The 25436-nt window shown below is 40.8% G+C and overlaps 1 protein-coding gene across 4 annotated transcripts in view; it reads right to left on the reverse strand.

Annotated features, from left to right (window-relative positions):
• The window catches only part of PDS5B (PDS5 cohesin associated factor B), a 111840-nt gene extending 86927 nt beyond the window's left edge, over positions 1–24913 (reverse strand). For all 4 annotated transcript variants that reach the window (XM_083803441.1, XM_083803440.1, XM_083803438.1 and 1 more), the window contains exons 1-2: positions 24746–24913; positions 1772–1897 (exon numbers count right to left, since the gene is read on the reverse strand). In XM_083803441.1, the coding sequence (XP_083659567.1) occupies positions 1772–1879 (108 nt within the window). In that variant the 5' untranslated portion in view covers positions 1880–1897; positions 24746–24913. The remainder of the gene's footprint in view (positions 1–1771; positions 1898–24745) is intronic.
• Between the last annotated feature and the right edge of the window lie 523 nt (positions 24914–25436).

Here is a 25436-nt window from a genome sequence, read left to right on the forward strand (position 1 = left end):
TAATAAACTTCACAATTTAATTTCATATAACTTATGGAAAAGTATGTTACTAGACCGCTGGTCTAAAAATTAATATATTTCATTGCATGATCCTTTAGCTCTTGTGTATCAAGAGAAGTTGTTGAAAAAAATGCTCTCTTCACACTATTTCACCATTTCCAAAATGTTTTATCACCTTCTTTCTTCAGTGCTAATCCCTAGCTCTGAGCATTTATTTTTTTTCTCCTCAAAATCCACCACAACTTGGAGATGGCATTGATCACAAATGCATACAATTTGCAAGGTGAGCTATACTAATACAGAAATTCACCATGCATATTTTAATTTTATTCTCAGACTTCCCAATACTTTGTATTTATATAAATGGATTGTCTTTACTTAAGAAATAACAAACTAGCTGCTTGTACAAATCACAAGATCCACAGAAAAGTGCTTCTTCCCTAATAGTTATGTGAATTCAGCACTCAGGGAAATAAGGAGGATAATAGTTCACCTAATTATTTTCCTCAGCACCTGCAACTGTGTTTATACTGTAGGTCTATATACTTGTGGTGTCCCCGGTAGCCTAGATCATGTAGCTCTCCATGAAGGAGCACTGTGTGGTTCTGTCTGCATACCCATGAATGCATAGCCCCAGTGAACAGCTGGACAAGAAGCACAAAACATCCTGCAAAGTACACTTATCCTGCAAGTCAGATGAAGATGACAGAATACAAGGACTAGACTCAATGCCAAAAATTAAATGAGGCTGTAATAGAAAAAGTCTCAGTAAGAGCAGTATGCATTTTCATGAGCTGAAAAAAACGCTAGTGCTAACAAATTGTTTCATCTGTGAGTGACTCCTAGCAAAAGGATCGATAAATGTTTTCTATTCAAGATCACAGAATGCACCATACCAACTATCAACTCAATTCCCAAAACACAGAAAGGTTAACAGGGGGGAGGGGAGATGGAATCCTTGTGTCTGGGAGGGTTTGTTTTGTTTTTTTCCTATTTGCTCTTAGTTGCAAATGACTTAAAACTACTTCTTAAGAAAACAAACTCCAAATTAAGCTTTTCCAGCTCTTAGGATACATAAGGTCCCTCTCCCAGATCTGTTCCCTCCTGCTTCCCAGGGCAAGCCAAGCAGCAGGCTTCCCCTTTGCACACTACTAAGAAGCCTTTCCAGAAGAGTACTTGAGTAGATAAAGAACTGTAGCTACATAATTATCCCCCAAATCTCTCCATGCTTCCTGTAGAGTTCAGCCAAAGAAACTGGTCAAGAAATTCAGAAGACATAAAAACGTATAGTATAATCAAAAGACTTTTACTGTCTTTGTGACAGAGGCTAAAATACCGTGAATAAAGTAGGTTTTAAAAAGTCAACCTTATGAGGAGCACAAATGTCTAAAACGAATGTATTCTCATGTATCCTTTTTTTCCCCTAAAATTAAGACTCTTTTCATGTTGTCAAGTATTTTCATTTCTAAAAGCACTGACATACTATTGGACCTGAAATAAAAATTAAGGAAGTATTCAAAATTAACATAATTTATTTCCACTTGCGATTTTTTAATCTCATTTAAATACTTTTTGACACTCCACTTCAAGTAAGTGGTTGAACAGAAGGCACAACAGCCAAACAGGTCCTTCTTCTGAGCATAGAAAATGTTTTGTCATAAAGCCCAAGAGAAAAAAAAAAATACCCTTTCAGATAAGAAATACAGTAATAGGGTCACCGAATGCTTTATACAAGAAACATCAGTCTGCCACTAGTAGCATGCTTACTAACCTTTAGTCTTCTCACCATCTCTTCTTTAGATATTTTATCAGAGATTTCTTTGACTCCTGGAGGATATGTGATTTTTCCATCGTTGGCTCTCGTCTTTGAGTGAGCCATGATTTCGCAATTTTAAAACTGTGGGGAAAAAAAGAAAAATAAGTCAATGTTGTTTAACTAGTTTATGTTTACCTTCTCTGTCCTGCTTTTACAAGCAATTACATAAATTTAAGGGTCAAAAATCTCCCCAGAACCACACAGTCAAAAACCATACAAAGAAGAAAAATGGAAAAAAATATGTATTTTGGGGGATTTACTAATCAACACTGGGGATGGTGGCAATGGTTTTGATATTTAGGTAGACTGTCCTACCGTACGATAAAGCTTCCCAGAAATACACAAACAAAAAGCCACAAATCCTCATTACTGAATGTATTTGATCATCACACTTTGAGATGCAAGCATGAAGCTTCTATCTCATTGCATGAACTGTTACCACCACTTGTTAACAATAAACCCTAGCCAGCTTAGATTCTTATGCTTTCTGAAAACGAGCATGTGAAGCAGGCTTTGTTTTCCAAACAATTGAATAGAGCACAATTTCCCCAAACATCTAAATAGCAGTGCTTTTGAAGTGTTACACATCACTGATTTTCATTTGTGATGCGTAATTTGGCAATACAGTATTTTTGAAAAGTTTTATTCCACCCTAAATACAGCGAGAATAACCCTGACGAGTAGCACATAAGAGAAAGCAGTAGGTACAGGAAGAGAGCACGCCAACTGGAAGTCGTTCCTCTATCCCATAAAACCAAATTTTTAAACAAATGAGTACAGACAAGCAACGGTATCTCCTTCCTAAATTACAGCTATAGAACCGACTCAACTACTCAGTTTCTCAGTCCTTTTAAACTGACGCAAGTGCAGGATGCCCCCTAACCCACCCTAAGCTATGCAGACTTCTGCTGCAGAGGAGGAGGATGTGCATTACTCTTCTACTTAAAAATGCTAAAAGCTTTACTTACATAAAACAATTAATAGAAAACAGATAACAGTGAATAAAACTACATGGCAAATGCTGGGATAAGTAGGATTTTAGAAAAAGACAATGGCAGCTTCTCTTCACTACTGCCTCGCCTTCCCACACGCCACCCCCCATTTTATTAGTCTGTAACGCTTCCTCCCAGTGCTCACCTTCCTGAACTTTACATTCCAAGTCAGGCATTTCTTTTTGTACTGACCTCCCATATAAGGAGCTACATCAAAATTAGAACTTCCCAGAAATCAAAGAATCATAGTAGGGTTGAGGTTGGCAGGAACCTCGGGAGGCCCCTGGTGCCACCCCTGCCCAAGCAGGGACACCCAGAGCAGGCTGCCCAGGACAACGTCCAGTCAGCTTCTGGAGATCTCCAAGGAGGAAACCCCACAGCCTCTCTGGGCAAATGTAAGAACAGAAATGAGATTGGCCAGAGTCTACAGAGAGGTGGCAGAGAAGCACGTTCCGTTATTATGGCAGGTTATCCTGTCCTACAATGACTTATTCACCTAAACCAAGGTCATTCTACACTGAAGAACTATTGGAACGTGAAACATACTCACCCACCCATCCCCAAAAATACCAACGCATTTTGTATTTTTCAGTTCGCATTCCATGATGTGAATATAAAATACAGATTTTGCTTAACCTTTACTAGTCTTTTACAAAACAGAAAGTTAAAAAAAACTTAAATATCAATGTTAAATGAAATAAAATATCAATGTTAAACATCAATGTTAAAGAACACCTACAGTACAACATATCTTTATTTTAGCAAATGAGGAAAAAATAAGTAGAATGAACAAGATCAGCCAAGTTCACCAGAAAGTTAACAGTCTCACAAACATTTCTTAAAAACTAATTCTGAAAAAGACAGCCCTAAATTTGCCAATAATGATCCAATTTTAATTACTGAAACAAGGTAATATAAGGCTGAAACTAAGGCTAACAATTCTAAATTCTTTTTAAATTTTCATCTCAAGCATCGGGGTACATTATTTGCCTATAATAATCAGAAGAAAAGACAAGTGTCTTTTAGTATGATTGGTCTTTAACAATTCACCATGAGGTTTTTTTCATCCTTGACTTGGACGAAGCCGTTGAACTCCCTTCACACATCAGCTATTATGTATGCTGCACACAAGAGCGTCACCTCGCTTTTCAACATACAAACTGAAGTCACCCAACAGGCATGATACGTGATGCAATTCAACAGCTACACAACAGCTGACGGTTGTCATCTTCTCTGTACTTACATACACACAGCAGCTGAACTGAGTGCCACGTGCAGTTGTAGTAAAAACAGATAATGAGAAAGTTGGGGGATGAACAAAACTCAATGAAGTAACTTATCCTAATACTCCCAAGAAAACGATGCCACCTCGATACCTACTAATTTCTTAATACGCTGTCATGACAGTGTATTAAGCTCTCAAAAACACACACAAGATGGAACCAGGTTCACTTTTCTTCCTATTTGATGCATATCTGCCATTACAGCTTCCAGATGGGATGTTGCTATGTACCATACAGACGTCCATTCTCACATTCTCACCCTGGGAATGCTGCAAGAATACATCCAACACTTTGCAGGACTGGCCAACTCACCTACTCAGACAAATAAGCCTAATTCATTTTGAAAAGCACGTGACAAGCATCAGAGCTAATTCAAGGGAAGGAAGAGGAGTTAAAGGAACTGGGGATCAAAATTCTCCTTCCAGCAGCAGACAGCTGTCAGATAAGATCAGTTGCAGCTGACACTTGATTAGAATATGGTGATATAGTCCCATTTAGAGCACATTATGAAACAATCTGGAAACAAACTTGTACATTATAGTCAAAGACGAACTGTTCAGATGATGTGTCCTACTGATATGCAAACAAGCTTCTAAACTTGACTGGTATCCAAGTCTAGATTTGAAACTGAACATGTGTATTGGGTTTAGATGGCTAGGTTTCAGTAGCAGGGACTGCAGAAGTAGCCTCTGTGAGGAGAGCCCAAGGCTGCCCTCATGTTGGACTGTGCCAGCTCCAAAAGGGACCCGCCACAGGCCAGAGCTGAGCCAAGCAGTAACACTGATAGCACCACTGCCAGAGTATACTTAAGAAAAGGTAAAAACCTCTGGACAGCTGCTCTGAGAGAAGAGTGAAGAAATCAATGCAAGTGAAGCAGCCCTGCAGCCCCCCAGGTCAGTGCAGCAGGAGGGCAGGAGGTGCTCCAGGCACGCAGCACAAGTTCCCCTGTGGCCCGTGGAGAGGCCCCTGGTGGAGCAGGCTGTCCCCCTGCAGCCCACGGGTCCCACACGGAGCAGATCTCCACGCTGCAGCCCGTGGAGGAGCCCCCGGTGGAGCAGGTGGATGTGGCCTGGAGGAGGCTGCGGCACATGGAGAGCAGGCTCCTGACAGGAACTGCCACCACTGGGGTCCCATACCGGTGCAGTCTGTTCCTGAAGGTCTGCGCCCCATGGAAAGGGCCCAGGCTGGAGCAGTTCAGGAAGAACCACAGCCTGTGAGAAGGACCCATGCTAGGGCAAATGAAAAAGTGAGGAGTGGCAGAGATGAAGCATTACAAATGGACCACAACCCCCATTCCCCGTGTCCCTCGTGCCTCTGGGTGGGTTGGAGGAAACAGAAAGGAGGAGTAAGAGTCAGGAACGAAGGAGTAAAGTTGAGCCTGAAAGAAGGGGGTGTAGGGGGAGGAAGGTGTTTCTAGTTATGGCTGTCTCTAACAATCCTGGTCTATTTTTAAGCAGCAAAAAGGTAATCTTCCCCAAGTGGTGGGCAGACAGCCAAGGTCAACTCACCACACAACATCTAGAAAGTGATACTGGAAAGATTTTTTCCTCCTCATGAAATACAAATTTAACTGGAAATTATCAAAATGAATCACACTGTTTCATCAGGAGGAATGGTCAGCAGGTTTTTTTTTTTCAATTAAAAACTCCTTTGACAGATTTGCCCTGCCCATTGAACGGCCTCTGAAATTAACAAATGCAGGACCTAGACCCGGGCAGGGTAGCACAGCCTTCTGGAGCACCACAGGCTGAAGCTGCACTTCCCCTGCAAGCCTGTAATGAATTTTCTGAATTTCAAGTTGCAGGAGTTGGATTTTTGGTAGGAACATGCTTATGTGGGTGCTGGGCCAGACATAAGTTTCATTTATGCTTCATTTTGCATCTATAGTAAATATAAAAGTTAACAAGTCTACATATAAATTACATAACATATCCCTCTCAAAAGTACAGGAAACACTAAAGAGGAAACAATTTTCCACAAAATTCATACATCTAATCAAAAAGGACCATGAATTAACTTTAAAAGATTCAGCAAAACAGCCTATTACTGAGGCCATAACGGACAAAGAATAATAAACCTTTTAAACTTCCCGTGTAATTAAAATTTGCAGCTCTCTTCTGAATGTTTTTCAGGATTAATGTTAAGCTTTACCGAACATTTTTCACTTAAAAGAAATAGTAAAAATAAAACCTATCATTCAACATGAGAAAATTCAACGCTAAACTATCCCCTTATACAGCAGTTGTCGTTTGAACTATTATCTAAATAAAATTGAATTAGCTTGTTACATCCCACTGCTAGGAACTGCTGTTCTTCCGGACTGCCGATATAGCTGTGCATACCTAGCTCTGTCAAAATAATCTGTGTTGAATACTTAATAGGATCTAGGATTTTTCTGGTTGCTTGTAACCTGATTCTATCCAAATAAAAGTCTCAGTAATTTCACGTACCAATTATGCCAGCTGTTCCAGTTAACCTCTGTCAGGGAAAAAGACGACAGTGACAGCTAAGAACTGCAGCCTCCAGTTCAGCTGCACCTAGAACATGTTTGAGCATGAAAATCCATAAGCCAAATGAGGTGATCCAGTGATTCAATTTTTTTCATTTGTTTTTAAAGATACACTGTATTCCTTTGGAATGTATTGGAAGATGACAAACATTTTGAAAGACAACAAGAAAATTTCTTTGAGACTGAGATTCAGTACAACAGATTCAGCCGACAGTTGGGTTTTGTTTGTTTGTTTGTTTTTAATAACTTAAGCTTTAAAAGTTTTTCACGATGTTTTCAAAAAAACAGCATTATTCCACGCACACAATCAGAAGGCAAAGAAAAAGGGGAATGGAACAGAGTGCTCAAAACAGCACCTTTTCTTAAGGCCAGATAACGCTTAGAGCCCAGAAATCTTTTGCAGCAGCCACGATGTATGCTTATCCTAGCTGATCAGGAAGATGTGTGTTGTTTCTGCTGGTATATGACAACAAAAAAAGCAGATAAATATAGAAAGAAAATTCAATAAATATATGATAGACAAATGCTAACCTTAATACATAAAGCCTGATTGAATCATGATTTTTATTCCTGGCTATGTTAAGCATTATTATAAGCTAAGTCAAGTCTTGAAAAACTACTTTACAATGAAAATAAACATATTCTAAACAAATTTAGCACTAAAAATATTAATTACATTCCTTGCACAGAAGGAGATGGTTCAGTAGGAGTTAAGATGTCTGGGCACTGTTTCTTTCAACAGAGAAGCACCACTTGAAATGTAACTTGGAAGACTTGAAATTGGGAACCAAGAGCACGGATATGTATTTAAAAAGGCTGAATTTAAAAAGTGAATTTCCAAGGGGGAGGATGGAAGAAACAAGTATAAGAAAAGAAACAGAAAAGACAAAATACATACTCTTTGTACAATGATAATAGGAAAAGGAATAAGCAACAACAAGGAATAGGCAACAAAAACAGAAGTTGCACTTATTGGACATTAAAACAGGATGGATTAAAGTCATCCAATTCCTGTGGAAAATAATTTAAATCAAAAGAACACACTTAAGGCAAAATTATAAAAGACAGCCAGAGCATGGACACAGAACAATTCATTACCCTACACAGAATGAATTAATAACATTACTAGTTAATAAATTTGGCAGTGTTAATAGTAACATTGCCAAAATTTGGTCAAATTTCAACAACTGGAACACAAATACACAGCTCTGTACTTAATTAGCAGGACCTAATAGTTACTCAGTTTCAGCTGAGCAAGTCTACTGGCCATGACATTAAATATTAAAAGATTCAATATTCAGATGGTTTCTATATAGCATTTAATTCTTTATCAATAATATACTTACACAAACTTTAACTGGTCAACAGCATAAAATACAGCTTACACATATGCAAGATGTCAATCCAAGTTTTGTTTGCATATTAAGTACCTATGCTATTTCATTAATAGGTCAGTAAATATCACTGCAGAACGTTAAGTCACTGATCTAAAAGGAGGAGATAAACCACACCATTTAACTGTATTTTGTTTGGATGACAGTTCACACTGCCTATGGTGATTTAATTAACTGTGCTAATCATTAAATAAAGTATACCTTAACATACATGAGGTCATATGTCAACAATACTTTTTCAGAGATCCAGACATGTGTCTAGATCTTAATCCTTCAAGTATTTTTGAACAAGTCTTTTCCAAGAGATAAAGTGAGCTTTAGCAAATCAATTCTTAAGTTCCTTACAAGTCTGTGTACTGCCTTACTATTCCTTCCTCTTAAAATCCAGAACACAAACATAAGGGTGTATAAGGTCACCAATTTTACAAACTTCATCATTCGTATTTTCCAAACTTTCACTGAACATATATCGAGTTACTTCTCAAGACCAGCATTTTTAAATTACATATACAAAATTTTAGAAAGCTTACACAAGTTTGACCTATACAGATGCTTATACTTTTAATTCTATGCTTGCAAGACATTTTACAATGAACTGCTGGGCCGCACCTGGGCCAGAGCAATCGCAGACAAGAGCACAGATTGGGAGAAGAACTCACTGGGAGCAGCCCTGCAAAGGACTTGGGGGTTCTGGTGGACGAAAGGCTCAAGATGAGCGTGTGCCTGCAGCCCGGAAGGCCAGCTGCGTCCTGGGCTGCACCGACAGAGGGGTGGGCAGCGGGTGGAGGGAGGGGATGGTGCCCCTCTGCTCTGCCCTTGTGAGGCCCCACCTGGAGTGCTGCGTCCAGGGCTGGGGCCCCCAGCACAAGAAGGACGTGGGGCTGTTAGAGCGGGTCCAGAGGAGGGCCAGGAAGATGATCAGAGGGCTGGAGCACCTCTCCTATGGGGACAGGCTGAGAGAGCTGGGGCTGTTCAGCCTGAAGAAGAGAAGGCTCCAGGGAGACCTCATTGTGGTTTTCTCATAAGACATAAGGGGTCTTATGAAAAAAGATGGAGTAGGACTCTTTACTCAGGTAGATAATGATAGGACAACGGAGAATGGTCTTAAACTAGAAGAGGATAGATTTAGATAAGACATTAGGAGGAAATTCTTCACTGTAAGGGTGGTGAGGCCCTGGCACAGGCTGCCCAGAGAAGCTGTGGATGCCCCATCCCCAGAGGTGTTCAAGGCCAGGTTAAATGGGGCCTCGGCCAACCTGATCTAGTAGGTGGCATCCCGGCGCAGAGCAGGTGGGTTGGAGTTAGATGATCTTTAAGGTCCCTTCCAACCTGAGCCATTCTTTGATTTTGTGACAACACACTTTCATGTCCACAGAACTACTCTAAGTGTAACCAAATTTACCAAATTGCTTGCATGGAAGAAAGTTGCACGTGGAGAGCTTTAAAAATCTGTGTTTACACAGTGCGTATCACTCCCACAAGAAGAAAGGATGTACAAGTGCTCACCAACCTGTTCTCCACAACCTGACAGTACGGCCAGTGGCCTCTCTCTGTCTCTCTCACCATTCAACCAACATGACAGAAATGGTTTAGAAGCAAGTGCCAAGAATATATTCCCTAAATTGTCTCAGGGAATACCGCGGGGATGTCAAAACTTTTTCATCTCCTAAACCATAATACGGAGTTCACTCCGAAGCTCAGTTTCTCTGTTAGCATGCTGTTTGTCATTTCTTTGTGCTATTTCTCTGGTTTTGTATCCTCAGTAGGTAAGATCCTTGTCTGAACACAGAAGTCACTGCGAATGCTTTAAGAGCACTAGCTTTGTTTCAACAATACAGCGGGCACAAAGAAATTGGTCAAGCTGTAATTTACACAGAAGATACAAGGTATTCAGAAGAGAGAGAGCTGCAACATGCAGAAGTGGAAGAGGAGACATCTTTCTACTTCGACAGGGTTATTAATAAAACACAAATTTAATGATTTAAGCCATTTACAGAAAAATTTTATATCCTGTTAAATTCCTGCTGCGTAGAGCTGATTGACAACAATTGATCAGGGTGAGAAGTGACTTAGGTGGTAGACACTTTCATTATGTAAGTGCCACTAAATTAAAGCTATTTCCATAATAAATCTACTATAAAGGAGTTGTAAGTCCGCTATGAAAAGGTATTCCAGGCTGAAACTTGACAGTTTCTTTTCATCTGGTGAATATAACAGAAAACTTTAGTGTTGAATCAAGCATGCTCATGAAAACCTGCCTAAGTTTTCACACTGACTCAGGTATGTCTAGATGAATACCTTCCAACCTCTTTCAGAAATATTATTTTGTTTACTTATTCATCATTAAATCAAGATGCTAGTAGGAAGACAATGTTAGCTTCAGATTTCTGCAAGGCAGCACTATACATAGTGAGAATCGACACAGGAAGATTTTACAGAAATCGCTAATTAAAGTTCTTCTGGAATGAAGAACCACATTGTAAGGCAAAAGTTACACTCTCAACCAGGGAAAGTACAGGAGAAGTACTGAGTTTCACTATGGAAGACTCATTAATAGCAATCCTTTGACTGTTAACACTAAGTGACAATGCCTGTTTAAAATAGGAAACACTGCATTTTTCAACCCTACATTAGAAAACACAGTGAAGCACCGTCAAGCACCTTTATCCAAAAAGTGTTTACCTAATAAGTTAATAATGAAAAGATGTGCATGTAATAACTGCAAGAGGAGGAACTTTCATAAAGTACAGACGATTTGGAGGATTCAAGAATAAAGAACAAAACATACCAACTTTGGTACCAAGCCTTGTCTTAATATGCACACTAAAAACCTGCAAACAGCTTACACAGAAGGTGGTACTCCACTTTGCAACCACTTGGGAAATGGACACATAACTCCCCAGTTTTGGGAATAATGTTTTTTAAACTTCATTAGATAAAGTCTCCCAAAGATTAAGTACACAGGATTCAATACTGATTTATCTCAGCATTGAGCTCCCTCCAAGTGGTGCTGAGGATGCTTGCAGCTTCCAGAAGATACAAGAAGGAGCCAACTTGTAAATTTCAGCATTTTAAAAGTGATTAAAAGCAAAGAGTGCTTTCGTTTCTCCATTTTAAGGCCATTTAGTAAACAGCGTTTTCACTGATATAAAACCAGGTTTAAAGTAAGTAAATAGAACAGAAACTACAAAATAGAATTCACTACTGAAACAACCAAGAACAAAGGAAAAACAAAACTGTCCTCTAATTGTGGGATCTCAGCTTTAATACTTTTACCCAGGACAAAGTAAATCAATTGTAGGTATTACGACTACAATCCCTTATTTCTGTGTGTGGCTGCAGGAAAAGAAATAAGGCCATATACACTGGAAAACTATAGCAAAAGATTCTAACAGAGAGAGAAAATGTAGAATATAGCTAAACAAAGGAATACTTACTAACAAAAAATGTGTCATTATTTGTTTCATAAACTGGAAAAGATTGTAGGCTGATAGAATGTGTTAGTAAAATAGACATCTGCAATATATTTGCCAGTTAGCCAAACACAAGGGAAAACATTTCATCTCATCGCTTGTTAGGTGGTCATATTATGAAAGCCAAAAATATGAAAGGTTAAAGAAGACAAGTGTGTAACAAGCATACCCTGTGGCCAGCCTCCTCTGTTCACGGTGAATTCAAAGTATGTGACATTACAACGAAATAACAGTGTAATCACAAAAAATGGTAGCAGTGCGAAAGAAGTGCAACAAACCATTCCAATGGGTTTGAATTTGAATTTGGCTGGACAGGAACGTGGCAGTTTTTGCCTAATACACATGCTTAAAACTTCCAGTGTTGTAGATAACTTATTTTTCTCTAGAAAAATACAATTCCTTAAAGGAGTGGAAAGAAAGAATGCATAGAAGGAGCTGAAATAGGCAGGATGTCATTATACTCAAGAAATCAGGAATGTAGTTCTCACTTGAGCCACTTTGGATGTTGAGGATTTTGTGAAAAGACAACACTTGTCCAGTGGGGAGGAGAAGCAGGGAGAAAGGCAGGAGCAAAGAACAGGGGGAAGTTTCATTAAGCCTGAGAGAAAGACATTAAGTTTTTGACAATGACCTTTTCACCTTCACCTTCAAAGGATGAAACCTTCTCACAAACTAAAGATCACCTCACTTAATGAGGAACGGCTGCTAACACTTCTCATTTTCTTGATAGTCCCCATTAATATATATATGCACACACACACGAATTTTTAGTCACTTCAGCTTTGACAAACTTGAAATACTTAGAGGATATATCCCATGTGAAGGGTTTTCAGTTGGCTCTTAAGTGGTTCAGTCATGTCCGAGAATTAAACCAAGACAAAAAACTGAACCCAATATATCACAAATCTGTAAAAAAAAAAAAATAGTTTCCCTATCCTCTAGAATACAAATATGAATTCAAGACAACAGTGCTGTTATCATACCAAAGCACATGCTTTGTCTGCCTTGTCCCCCAAGAAAGCTTGCCAAAGCCTCTGAAAAACTGCATGACATACTTATTCTCTACAGGTGCTTGACTTTTAATACTAAAACCTACTGAATTGTCTTTCTTGATTATGTCCATGCATTGACAATCTCTACTTCACGATTATTTGAATAAAATTTAGGAAAGAATGCAGTCAAAAAAGTAGCTGGTGTCTACAACAAGAGCATGGTCTAAGCAAGACTAAACTGGAAGTGCATATATAAAGTTAACTCAAGAGGTCAGGCCTCTTGCATCCTTCTTGCTAATGTGATGCATGCCATAAGGAAAATGAACTCACCTGCTCACATAGCAGGTTCAAATTAATCAGTACTAAGCTGAAGTGAGAGTGTTTGCATAAAACACTTTCTGGAAATAGTGACAAGACTTGCGAATAAAGCATGGTGATTTAATTATTACAAAAGACATTCAGGGAGCATTATGCAAGATCATAAAGCTCACTAGAGAACACTGTGTCTACTGTTGGTGAATGAAGACTCATTTCATACATACCTCATCTTGACACATAAGCTATACTTGTAGATTTATTTCTGCTGTTATGTACATGCAATCTGTCAAACATCCATCCCAACATCAACTATCATTCCTGGTATCTAGCAGCTTAAGTTGTCAACTTACTTATTCTGGGCAGGAACAATTATTATTCCACAGGCTGCTGAGAGCAACATCTGAAGTAACTGGAAAATCAAAGCCAAATTGGTCACACAGAAACCACAGAATTTGGAGGGGGGATTCAGTTAACATATTCCTTTTACAATATATATTCAATTTGCAATTCACCCAGCTTCTTTAGGGGAATGCCTTTGAGATACCCTGCCTTTCTGGTGCTGAAGAAAAATCTGATACACTGGTGCTCCAGATGTATTTTGACACACACCTGCAGTCCTGTTCACATCCCCAGAAGACGGAGAGTGTAATTCAGTGAAGTCTCAGCATCTGTGGAAACCATAAACCAAAGCGTTCTGAACACCATTTGGCATTTCAGGCATAGGGAACCAACAGCAGGATACGTAATGCTGCTTCCATTCTGCCACGTGAAACTATCACACACCAACATTACCCATACAAAAAGGTTAAAAAAAAGTTCACAACATCCTACCTATACTTTTGAGCTTCCCAATATTGAGAAGCAATTAAATTTGTCCCTGTGAACCTCATCATGAACTGCCATTGCACCAGGGTAAAGAGTTCTCAGTGGAAAACTCGGAAACAAAACACTTCAGCTCCTCTGTCAAGAAAGGCACATGCACACATCTGGAAGACCAAAACTACCCCGTGTCACACTTGCTCGGGATATATGACAAAACTTAAGTTTGCAAACAATATCCCATGAGTATGTAACAACAGGAGATGATTTTGTCAACATTCGGAGACAACGAATGGTTGCATTTAATAAAAAGACAAGCAGTACGTAAATAAACCCTCTGTTTTGAAAGGTCCAAACTGAAAACAGATTCATACAAGTCCAACATGGACAACATTCATGCCAAAGGCACAAAACAATCTAGAATTTTAGACTGTTTTGCCCCTTGATTTTAGTGCAAGAAGTTTTCACGTTACAAAGTAATTTCAACCGGTTGCTTTCTATAAGTTGTAAGAAGTAATCATAGCCCCCAGGAAACAGGAGTTACACCACGAAGACTGGAAGTACAGAAACAAGGCCCAAGAATGAGATAAACCAAGATAGCCATCATAGAAAAAAATTTTAAAAAATGCACATTATTAGCTAGAAATGAAAAAAGTACTATTGCATAGTAATGACTAGACATCAAGATAATATTGAAATAACCTAAAAAGTCAGCTGAATACCCATTTTGAAAGTAATGACAGGGAAAACTTCATTTCCCTGGCAATCGGTAACAGCTTTATTTGATCAGATGTTACTGTCTACACCAAGAACCTCTATATTTTCAAACCAAAGCAACTACACAGGCATTACCTTAAAATTCAAGAACCAGTGTGGTATGCAAAGTTCTTTGAAGGTATTTAAAAATTAAGGTGTAGTACACCATCAGATTAAGTAACAGCACTGCCGTTATTTTCTTGTAATAATGCAGAGTGGAAAAATAAACTAGTGCATCTGCACTGGCAGTATAGCAACAACATCTTTGAGAGTTTAGAAAGAAATCTGTATCCTAAAGGAAGAATTTTAAATACAGGGATAAGCGTCACTTATAAGGACATCATATTAAGCTGGGATAATTTCTTTGATTGGTCTGTGATAAAACAATTTGCATTTTTTCTTACACTTAAAATCATTTATTATGTGAGCATTACATTGGATTGCACAGTTAACACAGAGATGTGTCAGATTTTCTTTCAGTAAAACACTGAAAGAATAGAGAAACTGAAACACTTTTAAGTAAAAGGACAACATTTGAGCCCTAAACAAGAAATATCTGCTAAAGGCCTAAAAAAAAAAAAAAGCTGTAGGTGAAAGAGAAATAAAGGGGAGGGAGCGGGGTGTCCAAGCACGATTAGACACCAGTACTATGCAACCACACCACGTAGCTAAACAGATTTTAAAGTACTGGTACGAACTTGCTTGGAATACCACGTACAGTGACCAGCACCTATAGTCGGGATAATTCAAATGGGAAAATAGTGCCAACGAAATCTATTACCTCGGGAGAGCATATAAAAGATGAGACAGTCAAAGGGATAAGCAGAAGAGAGGCAGAAAACTCTTGTAAATACCAGAAATACTGGAAGATACCCCCACCCCAAAACCAACCAGGACAGCTCAAAGATAAATAGAAATAATTGAGACAACTTAGAAAAAAATGATAATTAGAAGAAGACTCTAGTTTTTTTTAATTAAAGTTTTGGAACCACTTTCTGATTGATAATCAAAGCTAAATATCCGAATCAAATCTAGCAGAACTCCCTCAGCATAGGGAGATGAGCACCTTGCTGGTCTAGGCTACGCGATTTTGCATTTGAAAAAGCAAACCTCTCACTGCAAAATATTTCTTCTACCAAAACTACTAAACACATTGAAAGAAAATTCTTAAACTGGTACCCCAAGAAACAAGGGAAGCACTGATGTCAAAGCACCAAATCAACACTTCACAATACCACCAGTCTATGGCCACAATTTTGGCAGAGTCCTCCCTTAGCGGGGAAACTTCTTGAAGATGCAGCGCTTCTGTACTTCCATCCACTCCTATGCAATATGAACGAGAACGGTTTCCTTCCTCTAACGCTTGGAAAGGAACAGGGGTGGGGGGAAGGAATAGTATTTTTCTTTACATTAATTCTATTTTCAAAACAGCGTAACAAAGCCAGCCATAACAGCCTCATATTTTGCATAACTGAGGTACATTACTTTAGGAAGCTAATATTTATAATATTTATACAGGAGGGAAGAAAAAGCATGCAAGAGTGGCATAGATGCCACTGGGAAAATAAGGGGAACACAGCAGAAAACAGAAGACAACTACAACAGACAGACATTAGAAACAAATCAAATTTAATCCCTGCGTTGCCCCTTGGGAGGACACAGCATTTGGTATCATTTTAGTATTTCTTTGGCAAAAAAAGCCTTAGAGCGCCTCACTGTTAAAGGTTTAATTCTTACAAAAATGCAAAGAATACCAGCATGCTACCACAGAAGCAAAACAACATTTTGTGAAATTATGCAGATGGACAACAAATATCAAATTGCTTTGGTAACAAGTCAGAACTTGTATCCACAGATATAAAGTTCCCTCCCATTTCTAACTTAGTATATGATGATCTAAAAAAAAAAAAAACAAACATCAAAACACTTAGCACCCTATTTTACAAATGATTCAGTCACAATGACTGAAAAATAAACTAAAAAACAATGCTAGTAGGATGGTTTGACTTGTGAGACCCAAAAGAAAGCACGGGTATTCCACTGTGAAGCCAGATATGCTAAGTAACACTGCATCCACCCCTATGCGATGTGAATTACAAACAAACATTTATAGTGGGGTTGCATACTGAAATCTTAGTACCAAAGTCACATTGAGCTGGGCGTTTAACAAACAGAAGTTGTCTACCCAGATGGCTTACACCATCAGCTTCCCCCTCCGATAACTAGAACATTATTTGCTTTTCACAAGACTTTGACATGACAGCAAGCCATAGATTGAAAAAATAATTGTGTCCCTGAAGACAGAGGAAGAACCCGTAATTTTGTTTACAAAATGCCAACGAAATGAAGAATTACTTCAGCCATGTGAACTAACTGCACTAGTGATGGGTTATTAAGGCCAAAGGACTAGAAGAAACTTCAAGTGACAGAGTCCAGTCATCTGCTATCATACCCAAACATACCAGTAAGACCACTTTAAAAAAAGTGAACCTGAAGACTTCAGATGTTTCAATCTGCAAAGTCCAGCTTACCTTTGACATTTATCACTATGCTCAGCTAACAAATAACTCTCTTTGCCAATAATCTATTCATTCCTGTAATTTCTTTTAACACGGTTATTCATCCCTATCTAATTACACAGTCCTATGGATTTGTGTTTCCACAGAATCAGAAAACGGCTGATAATGAAAGGGCCCCCCGGAGGCCCCTGGTGCCACCCCTGCCCAAGCAGGGACACCCAGAGCAGGCTGCCCAGGACCACGTCCAGGCGGCTTCTGGAGATCCCCAAGGAGGAGACCCCACAGCCTCTCTGGGCAGCCTGTGCCAGGGCTCCGTCACCCGCCCAGCACAGAAGTGCTGCCTGGTGCTCAGAGGGAGCCTCCTGGGTGCCCGGCTGTGCCCATGGCCTCCTGTCCTGGCACTGGGCACCGCTGAGCAGAGCCTGGCTCCATCCTCTCTGCACCCTCCCTTCAGGGATTTATTTTTATGGATGCATTTTAATCCTGGCTTTCATACAAACTGGAATGTACGTATTATTATAGCTACCTTTTTTATAGAAAGTTCTTAAACTCTGTAGTTTCTGTTTTCCTTTTTAAAATTAATCCTTAATATTCGCTTATCCTTCAGTTGCAGCTCATCAGTTGCAGATCCGATGACACTGGATCACTTCCTTACAATAACCCACCCAAGAAGGACAAAAATCTACCCAGATAAAAAACCTATAATATATTAGCATTAACAGACACACACAGAGGAGGGGGAAAAAAAAAAACACAACACACACACACAAAAAAGAAAAAACAAACCAAAAAATACACACAAATGGATTATGCTCTATAAATGGCAATAGCTAAGAGAATATTACATATAGGAGTATTAGGTAATAGATAACGCAATAAAAACTAATCTTAATTATGTTATTAAAGGGACTTTATTGTAACAAAGGAATCAGCTTTAAAGTAATAACAAATAGACCCAGCTGCTTACACCATGACTATGAGCATACAAGCAAGGTCTGGCAGCTCAGGAAGTTTCCACCTATTTCTGACAGTACAAGAACTGCTCAGGCACATTCGAGGTTCCTCTCTCCTGATTCCCTCAAGTTAGAAGGTTAACACAGTCAAGTGTTGAGAGCAGCAAACATTTCTGGTAAATCCTGTTGACAACTGCATCCATCACTAATCCACCTGTCTGCGCACAGCCAGATATTCCTCCTGCTTTAGCAGGAAAAGCTGGAGTTGTCCGCACCTCACGCAGATTCTCAGCTCAAGAGCAAGCTGTCCGAAGTCTTTAAGACAAAAAACTCAGTTTAATATGGAAACAGCTGAGGTGTGGACATGTTTACTTTTATGAACTCTACTGCAGGGACCAACAACCTGCTTCAGACAAATGGAGTAGAAAGCTTAGGGGTCACAGGGAAGGCATTAACTGAGAACCAAAGTTGCTGTAAAGGGAAAAAACAGTAACAAAAAAAAAAAAACATCCACACACCACAGTTTAGTAACCTCAAGGCTTGAAGTCTAAGAATCACCAAACGAGGTAAGAGGAAGCAGGATTTACTTGGACAGTGAAGGATTAATCAGAAGCCTGAATAGGTATCAGGACAAACTAGACGGGGAAGTCATGAGAGAGAGACACCCAAGCAGAAAGATCTACTGCAGAGGAGAAAATAATCATAATAAAAATAAAAAATAAATAAATAAAAAACATCCCATAGAACTCAAACTTTTCCACGGCCTCCTGTGGAGCCATCACTTGTTACACTGCTCTTCTACCAGTAACAAATATTTGCAAGAATCCACTGAAAAGCACTTGTATCTCCTTCCACTTAACGCTGGTTAACAGAGTATAACTCATTACTGCTAATAGCATTTCATTAATTTAATTAGTAGTAGCTACATGTAGCTAAAGGTTACAACCTAATGACTCATAAGAGCACATCCATACAATAGATTTGTTTACCGAGTTTGCTTCGAAAGGAACAACAAGAGCCAGATGATAGAACAGTACATCTGCAAAATCAGTTATTAGGAGTTAAGAAACTTCACAATCAAGTACTAAAGGGAAAACATACAGGGGGGTGATTTACCTGACCCCTTGCTACCTTTTCCACCATAGGACTTCTTTCCCAGCCACAGCAAAGAAGTTGCTCAACTTTTCTCCTTGCTATTTAATGAGTGTCCCATGTTAAACCACGCTCAGAAGAGACTCAATTTGCTATGTAAGACCAACCAATGTAATGGGTGCCATAAAAGTTACCTTATTTTCACAACACTTTAGTGAAATAGGTATTATTCCCATTTTATGGATGACTAACCTGAGTAACTGGCTGAAGCTGAAGAGCTGTCCCCCATTTTTGCCTGCAGAGTTAAGTTTAGGGCACCACTTTCCAAGTGTGCCATGTTATCCAGCACTGTGTCTGGAAGTGGAGCTCCTGCTCAACCATGCAGAAGTCGTCAGGGTCCGGAGCCCACCTCCCAGGAAATCAAAATAGTACTAATAAGCACTACTGGGAAGTTTGCTTTAAACAGACTGAGCTGGCGTCACAAGAAACCGACAGAAAGAAAGAAATCCAGTACTCCAATCTGACACTCAGTCACCCAAACCATCACAGTTTCCCTTCCCACAGTCCCCTGTCAATTCATTTCATGTTTCCCAGCTTTTGGAAAATATGTCAGCCAACTCTCATATGCTGCTCAAATTCCTAAACATAGAAATTTGAAAAAAAGACACGTATAAATCAGAACTAAGCACATGTTACATAGTCTTTTTGAGGATGAAGATGAATTAAAACTGTTTCCTACTTTTAAAAGAAATTGCAGTTTGTTATAATGTTTCTGTATGTAATATAAAAGACAAAGGGAGCAATGACCCATTAAGAAATAGAAAGTTACTCATAGATAAAGGTGCTTACATAGGACACTGTGTAAACAACCTGATGGAGAGTTCCCTACAAGCAACATTTGTAACTTGGGGAAGACCTTCGAAAGGTTTTGAGTTCTCAACACACACACACTTAAAATGAGCACACTTTCAGAAAACTGTATATGCATGAAAGCCTCCATTCTTAATTCCCTCAATTACCGATCTGCCTCGGAGAACTACCAACTGCATCATCTAAGCCGAGCAAAAAGAAGGGAAATGCATCTCTTACTTGGTATCTCTCCAAAAAACTCCCTCACAAGTCCTCTGAAAGGTGGGGGGAATTTTTCTTTCTTTCTTCCATTTCCAAAATCCAGGAAAGCAAAACGTTATGGCCTTATTCTAAGGCTTTATTCTTAACCATTGTATACCATGAATTAGGTGTCCACGACTTGTCCCACAGACCTTTGAAAAGCGACGGGTGGCACGTGGAGAGTCCAGGCATCGTCCTACACACAGGTTACACAGACTGATGCTGCACAAGCTGTAGTCTCTTCCACGCACTTGGTTTCTGTGTGCAGGAAGTCATAATGAGCTACACAGGATGCCTCGTACTGAGCTGTCAAACAAAACAAGTACCCAAGACAGCATCACACCTAACAGTGAACCACCCTGCACCTCCGTACGTTTTCTCCCCGAGAACTTTCAAACTTTAAGTAGTTAGATGCAGAAAAAAAAGTTTTTTCTAATAAAAAAAATATAAAATAATCTTCTGCCCACTTTTCCTTTTTTTTGTGTGTGTGTTAAGACAGAAACCTAACATAGGCACTGCCAAAGAAGATTTCCCAGAAATCTGATTGCCTTCACTGAAACTCTACATCGAAGTAACAAAGCAGTGCTAACAGAAGCAAACAGCCAACCTCAGGATGGCTCAAAGATTACACACACATGAAGTTTCGATGTACTTTTCTTTTTTAAAGTCTTCCTTGAGAGTAATATGTTTGCACTCAGCATGGATAACAGCTTTTTTTTCCCCCCCAATAAACAAAGTATTTTTCCCCTCACAAGACTTCCAGAATCCTTACTCTTGATGTTGAATCGAACTACAATGCGGATACACTGGGGATGCCTCGGAGAGAAGCAGAGGCTGCTTTGAAAGAAGCTGTGGACAACTAATGGGTAAATTTACACAAAAGCTGGAAAACCTCACTCAATGGTCACTAAGTGATTAACAATTACGCTTTAGCTAAATCTAGTCCTGTTTAAAAGAGCCATGAAACGCAGTTTAGGTGACTATACAATGGAAGCTATTAAGGCGATAACCTTTTTTAACTAACTTTGTGTCTTTTTTATCCCTTAAGAAGTAATGGAAGCGAAGCATCTAATTTCAGCAGAAGTAGCATCCACCAGGATGCCTAATTAAGTCAGAGAAAAAGTACACGGAGTTTGGATTGTCTGGAATCGATCTCCAAAGAACTGGGTATAAATTAGAAAACCCCAGATGGGGTCCTGATCCCTGGTTACGGTACTACCCTATAAACGGGGACAGACACAAGATGATTAGTACAAACACGTCCATCTGTTCCCAATGAGGTATGGCTCAGGTTTTTTTTTCCCCTCTCTTTTTTAAAAGATTATCTTGTGAAGCATATTGATACCAAAGCTGTCATCAGCTGAAATAACAAGAGCTGAAGATCAGGCAGTATAGAACAAGGAGCGTGCTGTACAATGTTTCCCAATGCTTGGGAGAGAATGTGAAAGAGTAAATTTCACTGATGGGGACAAAGTAACGGAGGTCTTAATCCTCAAAATCCACTTTTTTAGAAGGACTACACACATCCTCACACTTTAGGAAAGGCTGGGAAGCAGTATATGCAAAGATAGACAGTAATAATTTATAAAAAGAGTGGAGGAGATAACTTTGTTTTTAAGAATCAAAGTGTTAGAATATTAGTTGCACTTCACTGAATTGGTTCTAGTTAGATGTGTCATAGTAATTATTTGCTTTAATAGGATTTTATTTTTATTCTGGAATCCAAAAATGTGTTCCCGATTTTAAAATAAACTACTAACCTGCTATACTGAAGTGTATTTTCATTTATATACTACACCTCTGACATACTCCACCTAAGTACAAAAAAAAAATTAAGTTTTCCACAAAACTACATTCAACTGAAGATCATACCAATGGAAGTCTTAACTCTTAGATGTTCAAACTCTGAGGGTGTTGGTTTTTTTTTTAAAGCATATATTTTGTAATTCTTTTAAAGCCTGCCCATAATTCCTCCATCAATGGTGTTCAAATAGTCCAGGAGGATACTTGGATACTTCAAATCTGGGTACATCAACACAACACTTCCCCAACAAGGGCAGTTACACTAACACACCCTTTAAAAAAAAAGGGGGGGGGGGGGTTCCTCAGTTTTCCCTTACCAGCAAGTTCCAAAACTGAGAACCTCCAATATTCTCTCTGTCTCTACAAAAATTATTTCAGGTTGCAATATTGGCATTTTATGCTATGAGTGAAACCACCACTGTTTGAGAAACTTGTTAAAAGTATGATGCACTATCCTACCACTTGTCAGTAGTGGACACCACAACTACTGTTTGGTTCTTGCCTGAAGGAAAGAAGAAGAAAAGACTATCAAGAACGAGGAAGGTATGAATTTGGGCTAAGTAGCATTAAAGTTAAAGAACATTAGAATGCAACTGGAAGGGAAAAATAGTTCTACTTGTATCATATTCTCCCCCATTTCCTACTTTGCACGATTTTACTGCTCAGTTCCATATTTTCTTACTTATTGCTCCCGCAAAAATTCTCCACGTTCAACAAGTCGCCTGGGTCACCTCTTCCAAAGTCGGGGTAATGAAAATGCATTTAGTGCAAAAACCTTTAAATGAAGACCCCTTGCTGAAAGAATCCTACACACACCCATACAACCTTTTACCGTTCTGTATGCATACGAACGGTGTGACTGAAAAAATGAGAGCATAGAAAAGTATAACCTGAGACCTGCTAGAGAGCAACGTATCCCAAAAGAAAAAGCATCTCTTTTCGTCTACAGGAGGTAATGCAGCCTCCTGCTCTAGAGCCAGAAATGGATAAGGCGCAACATCATGTCCATATTTCTTTACAATACTTTTCCAAATGCTAGCACTGACTGTTGTATTTTTTAAAATATATTTTTAGTTACAGCTTAATAATGATTTAGCTGACTTGCTCGATTTAAGTCTATAAGTAAGCTTGCTAGATACAGTCTAAAACCCATATTTATACGGTGCATGAGAAAACAATTCAGCAGCATACAGATGTTATAGACACATTATTTTCCACTTTAATTCAACTTACTTGTTTCATCAAGAACTATACAGTTCATCCAAGTTGTACACTAAGCAGTAAAGAAACGCAAGAAAGTCACAGGCAATTATAACTGTATAAGAACTTTAAAAAAATCACCCCCTGCCTCACAGTAACACAGTACAGCCTTGCTTCAAGCACAGACGCAAGATGTCACACAAGAACTAAACTACTTTGGCCAGTGGTGCTCGCTTTCCAGTGTGGACGATGCACATGATGCACAGACCTCAGCTAAACTGTCTTTACCTGACTGAGTATCGCTCCCTGCTTTCTTTACGGGTACGCTCAGCATAACGTAAATCCAGCTGTTCCGCGTCTTTTCGCACGAGTGCATGCAGTATCTAGAGCGTATCATTCAAGAGGTAGCAAACAAAACTGCATCAACTGAACCCCAAACTGTTCCAATAGTTCGAAAGGGGAAAACCCGAAGGAATGCATGCCACCTTACCTCCTTCCTAAAAGGTGATTTGACACCCGTTTTCAGCTCTGAAGCCACTCACATTTTAAGCACTCCCTTCTATTCCCTTCCCAGCAAGGAGAAATCAATTTCAGCCAAAGCACCTTCCCACCGAGCACAAAACAAAGAGCAACACGAAAATACTTCGGCAGTTGCGTTAAATCAGAAAGCAACGCCTAACGAAATAATCGCCATCCTCAGCAAGCGGTCGTGCAGGAAGCGAACCCAAAAGTCGGGACAAGGCAAAACCCCAGCTCTGGAGGAGCCGGTCTGCTGCAGTTTAATTTTCCAGGATTGTTCACCATCGTTAATTGTTGATTTGTTTGGAAGCACAGATAGTGATTTATTTGCAGCGGGATGAAGTTACAGACCTAGATTCCTGACCAGAGGCTCTCAACGTAAACAATGCATACCCTATAAATTAACCATTCTCCATCTGGCAATTTGGATGTAAAATTCATAGTTTTTCACCTAACAGGCAGCGCCACCCCCCCCCTTCCCTTTCCCTCCCGACCGCTTTCTAACAGAGCCTGATGCAAAAAGGGGGAGGGAAAAGGAGGAAAAAAAAAAAAAAAAAAGCCAGCATGAAAGAAACGGGCTGGCAGCAAGTGAGGACCCACCGAGCCGAGGTCCTGCCGGCCTCCACCTCCCTCCCCGGGGCTGAGGATCGGCTCGGAGGCAGGGAAATAAGGGGGGGTCCCCTCTGCCAAACCCGGGGTGCAGCCCGGGAGGGGACGAGGCCGGCTGCGAGCGAGGGGCAGGGAGGGGACAGCCTCCAGCCTCCCCCCCCCAGCCTCCAGGAGCCACCGGGGCTGAGCGGGAGGAAAAAAAAAAAAAAAAAAAGGAGGGAGAGCAGGAACGGGGTGACCCCCCCAAACCCCAAAGCCGGGGCACAGCGCACCACCACCGCCCCCCCTTCCAAAAATACCAAGGTCACCCCCCCCCCCTCGCTGTGGGGCAAATTTAATTTAATTTGCGACGGCGGCCACGGGGAAGGGGGGAGGGGAGCAGCCCCGCGGAGGGGCGAGGGGGATGGGAAGGGGGGAGCCCTCGTCGCCTCCTTCTTCCTTCCCCCCCCCCGCTCCTCCTCCTCCTCCTCCTCTTCCTCCTCAAGAGCTCGGTCCGAGCCGGCGCCCCCCCAGCCCCCCGGGGAAGGGAAAATGGAGCGGGGGGGGGGGGGGAGCGAGAAGCGGTGGCCGCCGTGCCCGGCTCCTTACCCCGCCGCAGCCGCCTCTCGTCGCCGGTCCCAGGCGGGTCCGCTCCGCTCGGCTCCGCGCCGCCGCTCGGGGCTGGGAGAGGAGCCGCCGCCGCCGCCGCAGCCAATCGCCTCTAACCCCCTCCCCTTCCGCAGCTCGCCCCGGTCCCCCTGTCGGCTTCAAAATGGCGCCAACTCCTCGCCGCCTGCTCCAATGGCACCGCCGGGGGAGGCGAGCGGGGACAGAGCGGGGCAGCAGCGACCCCTGCCGGCCCGCAGCCGCCGCCGCAGCGCCCCGAAAAGGCGGCCCGGAGAGCCCCCGGCACCCCGCCCGGACTCTCCCGGCCGCCTCGATGCCGGGTGTGGGGAGCGGGAGGGGAGCCGCGGCCCCTTCCCCTTCTCCGGGGGTCTCCTCACGCGGCCGCCGCTTTCCAGGCGGGGGAGCCCGCGACCAACCGGCCCTGCCTCCCCCGAAAGGCGGCCGGCAGTTGCATGCCGCTGAGTGAATCCTGGCTACGAGCGAAAAGCTAATTTATTTATTTATTTATTTATTTATTTATTTATTTATTTATTTATTTATTTATTTATTTATTTATTTAGGGAAGACGCCCCGAGATTTCCACGCTAGCCGAGCCTTTACTTCAGCAACCCGGCACCTACAGAAAGCGGAGACCGTGAGGAGGAGATAAAGCGGCCCAAACGGAGCTCTGACG

The sequence above is a fragment of the Anser anser genome (assembly GCF_964211835.1).
Source record: "Anser anser genome assembly, chromosome: 1".
Classification (NCBI taxonomy): Eukaryota; Metazoa; Chordata; class Aves; order Anseriformes; family Anatidae; genus Anser; species Anser anser.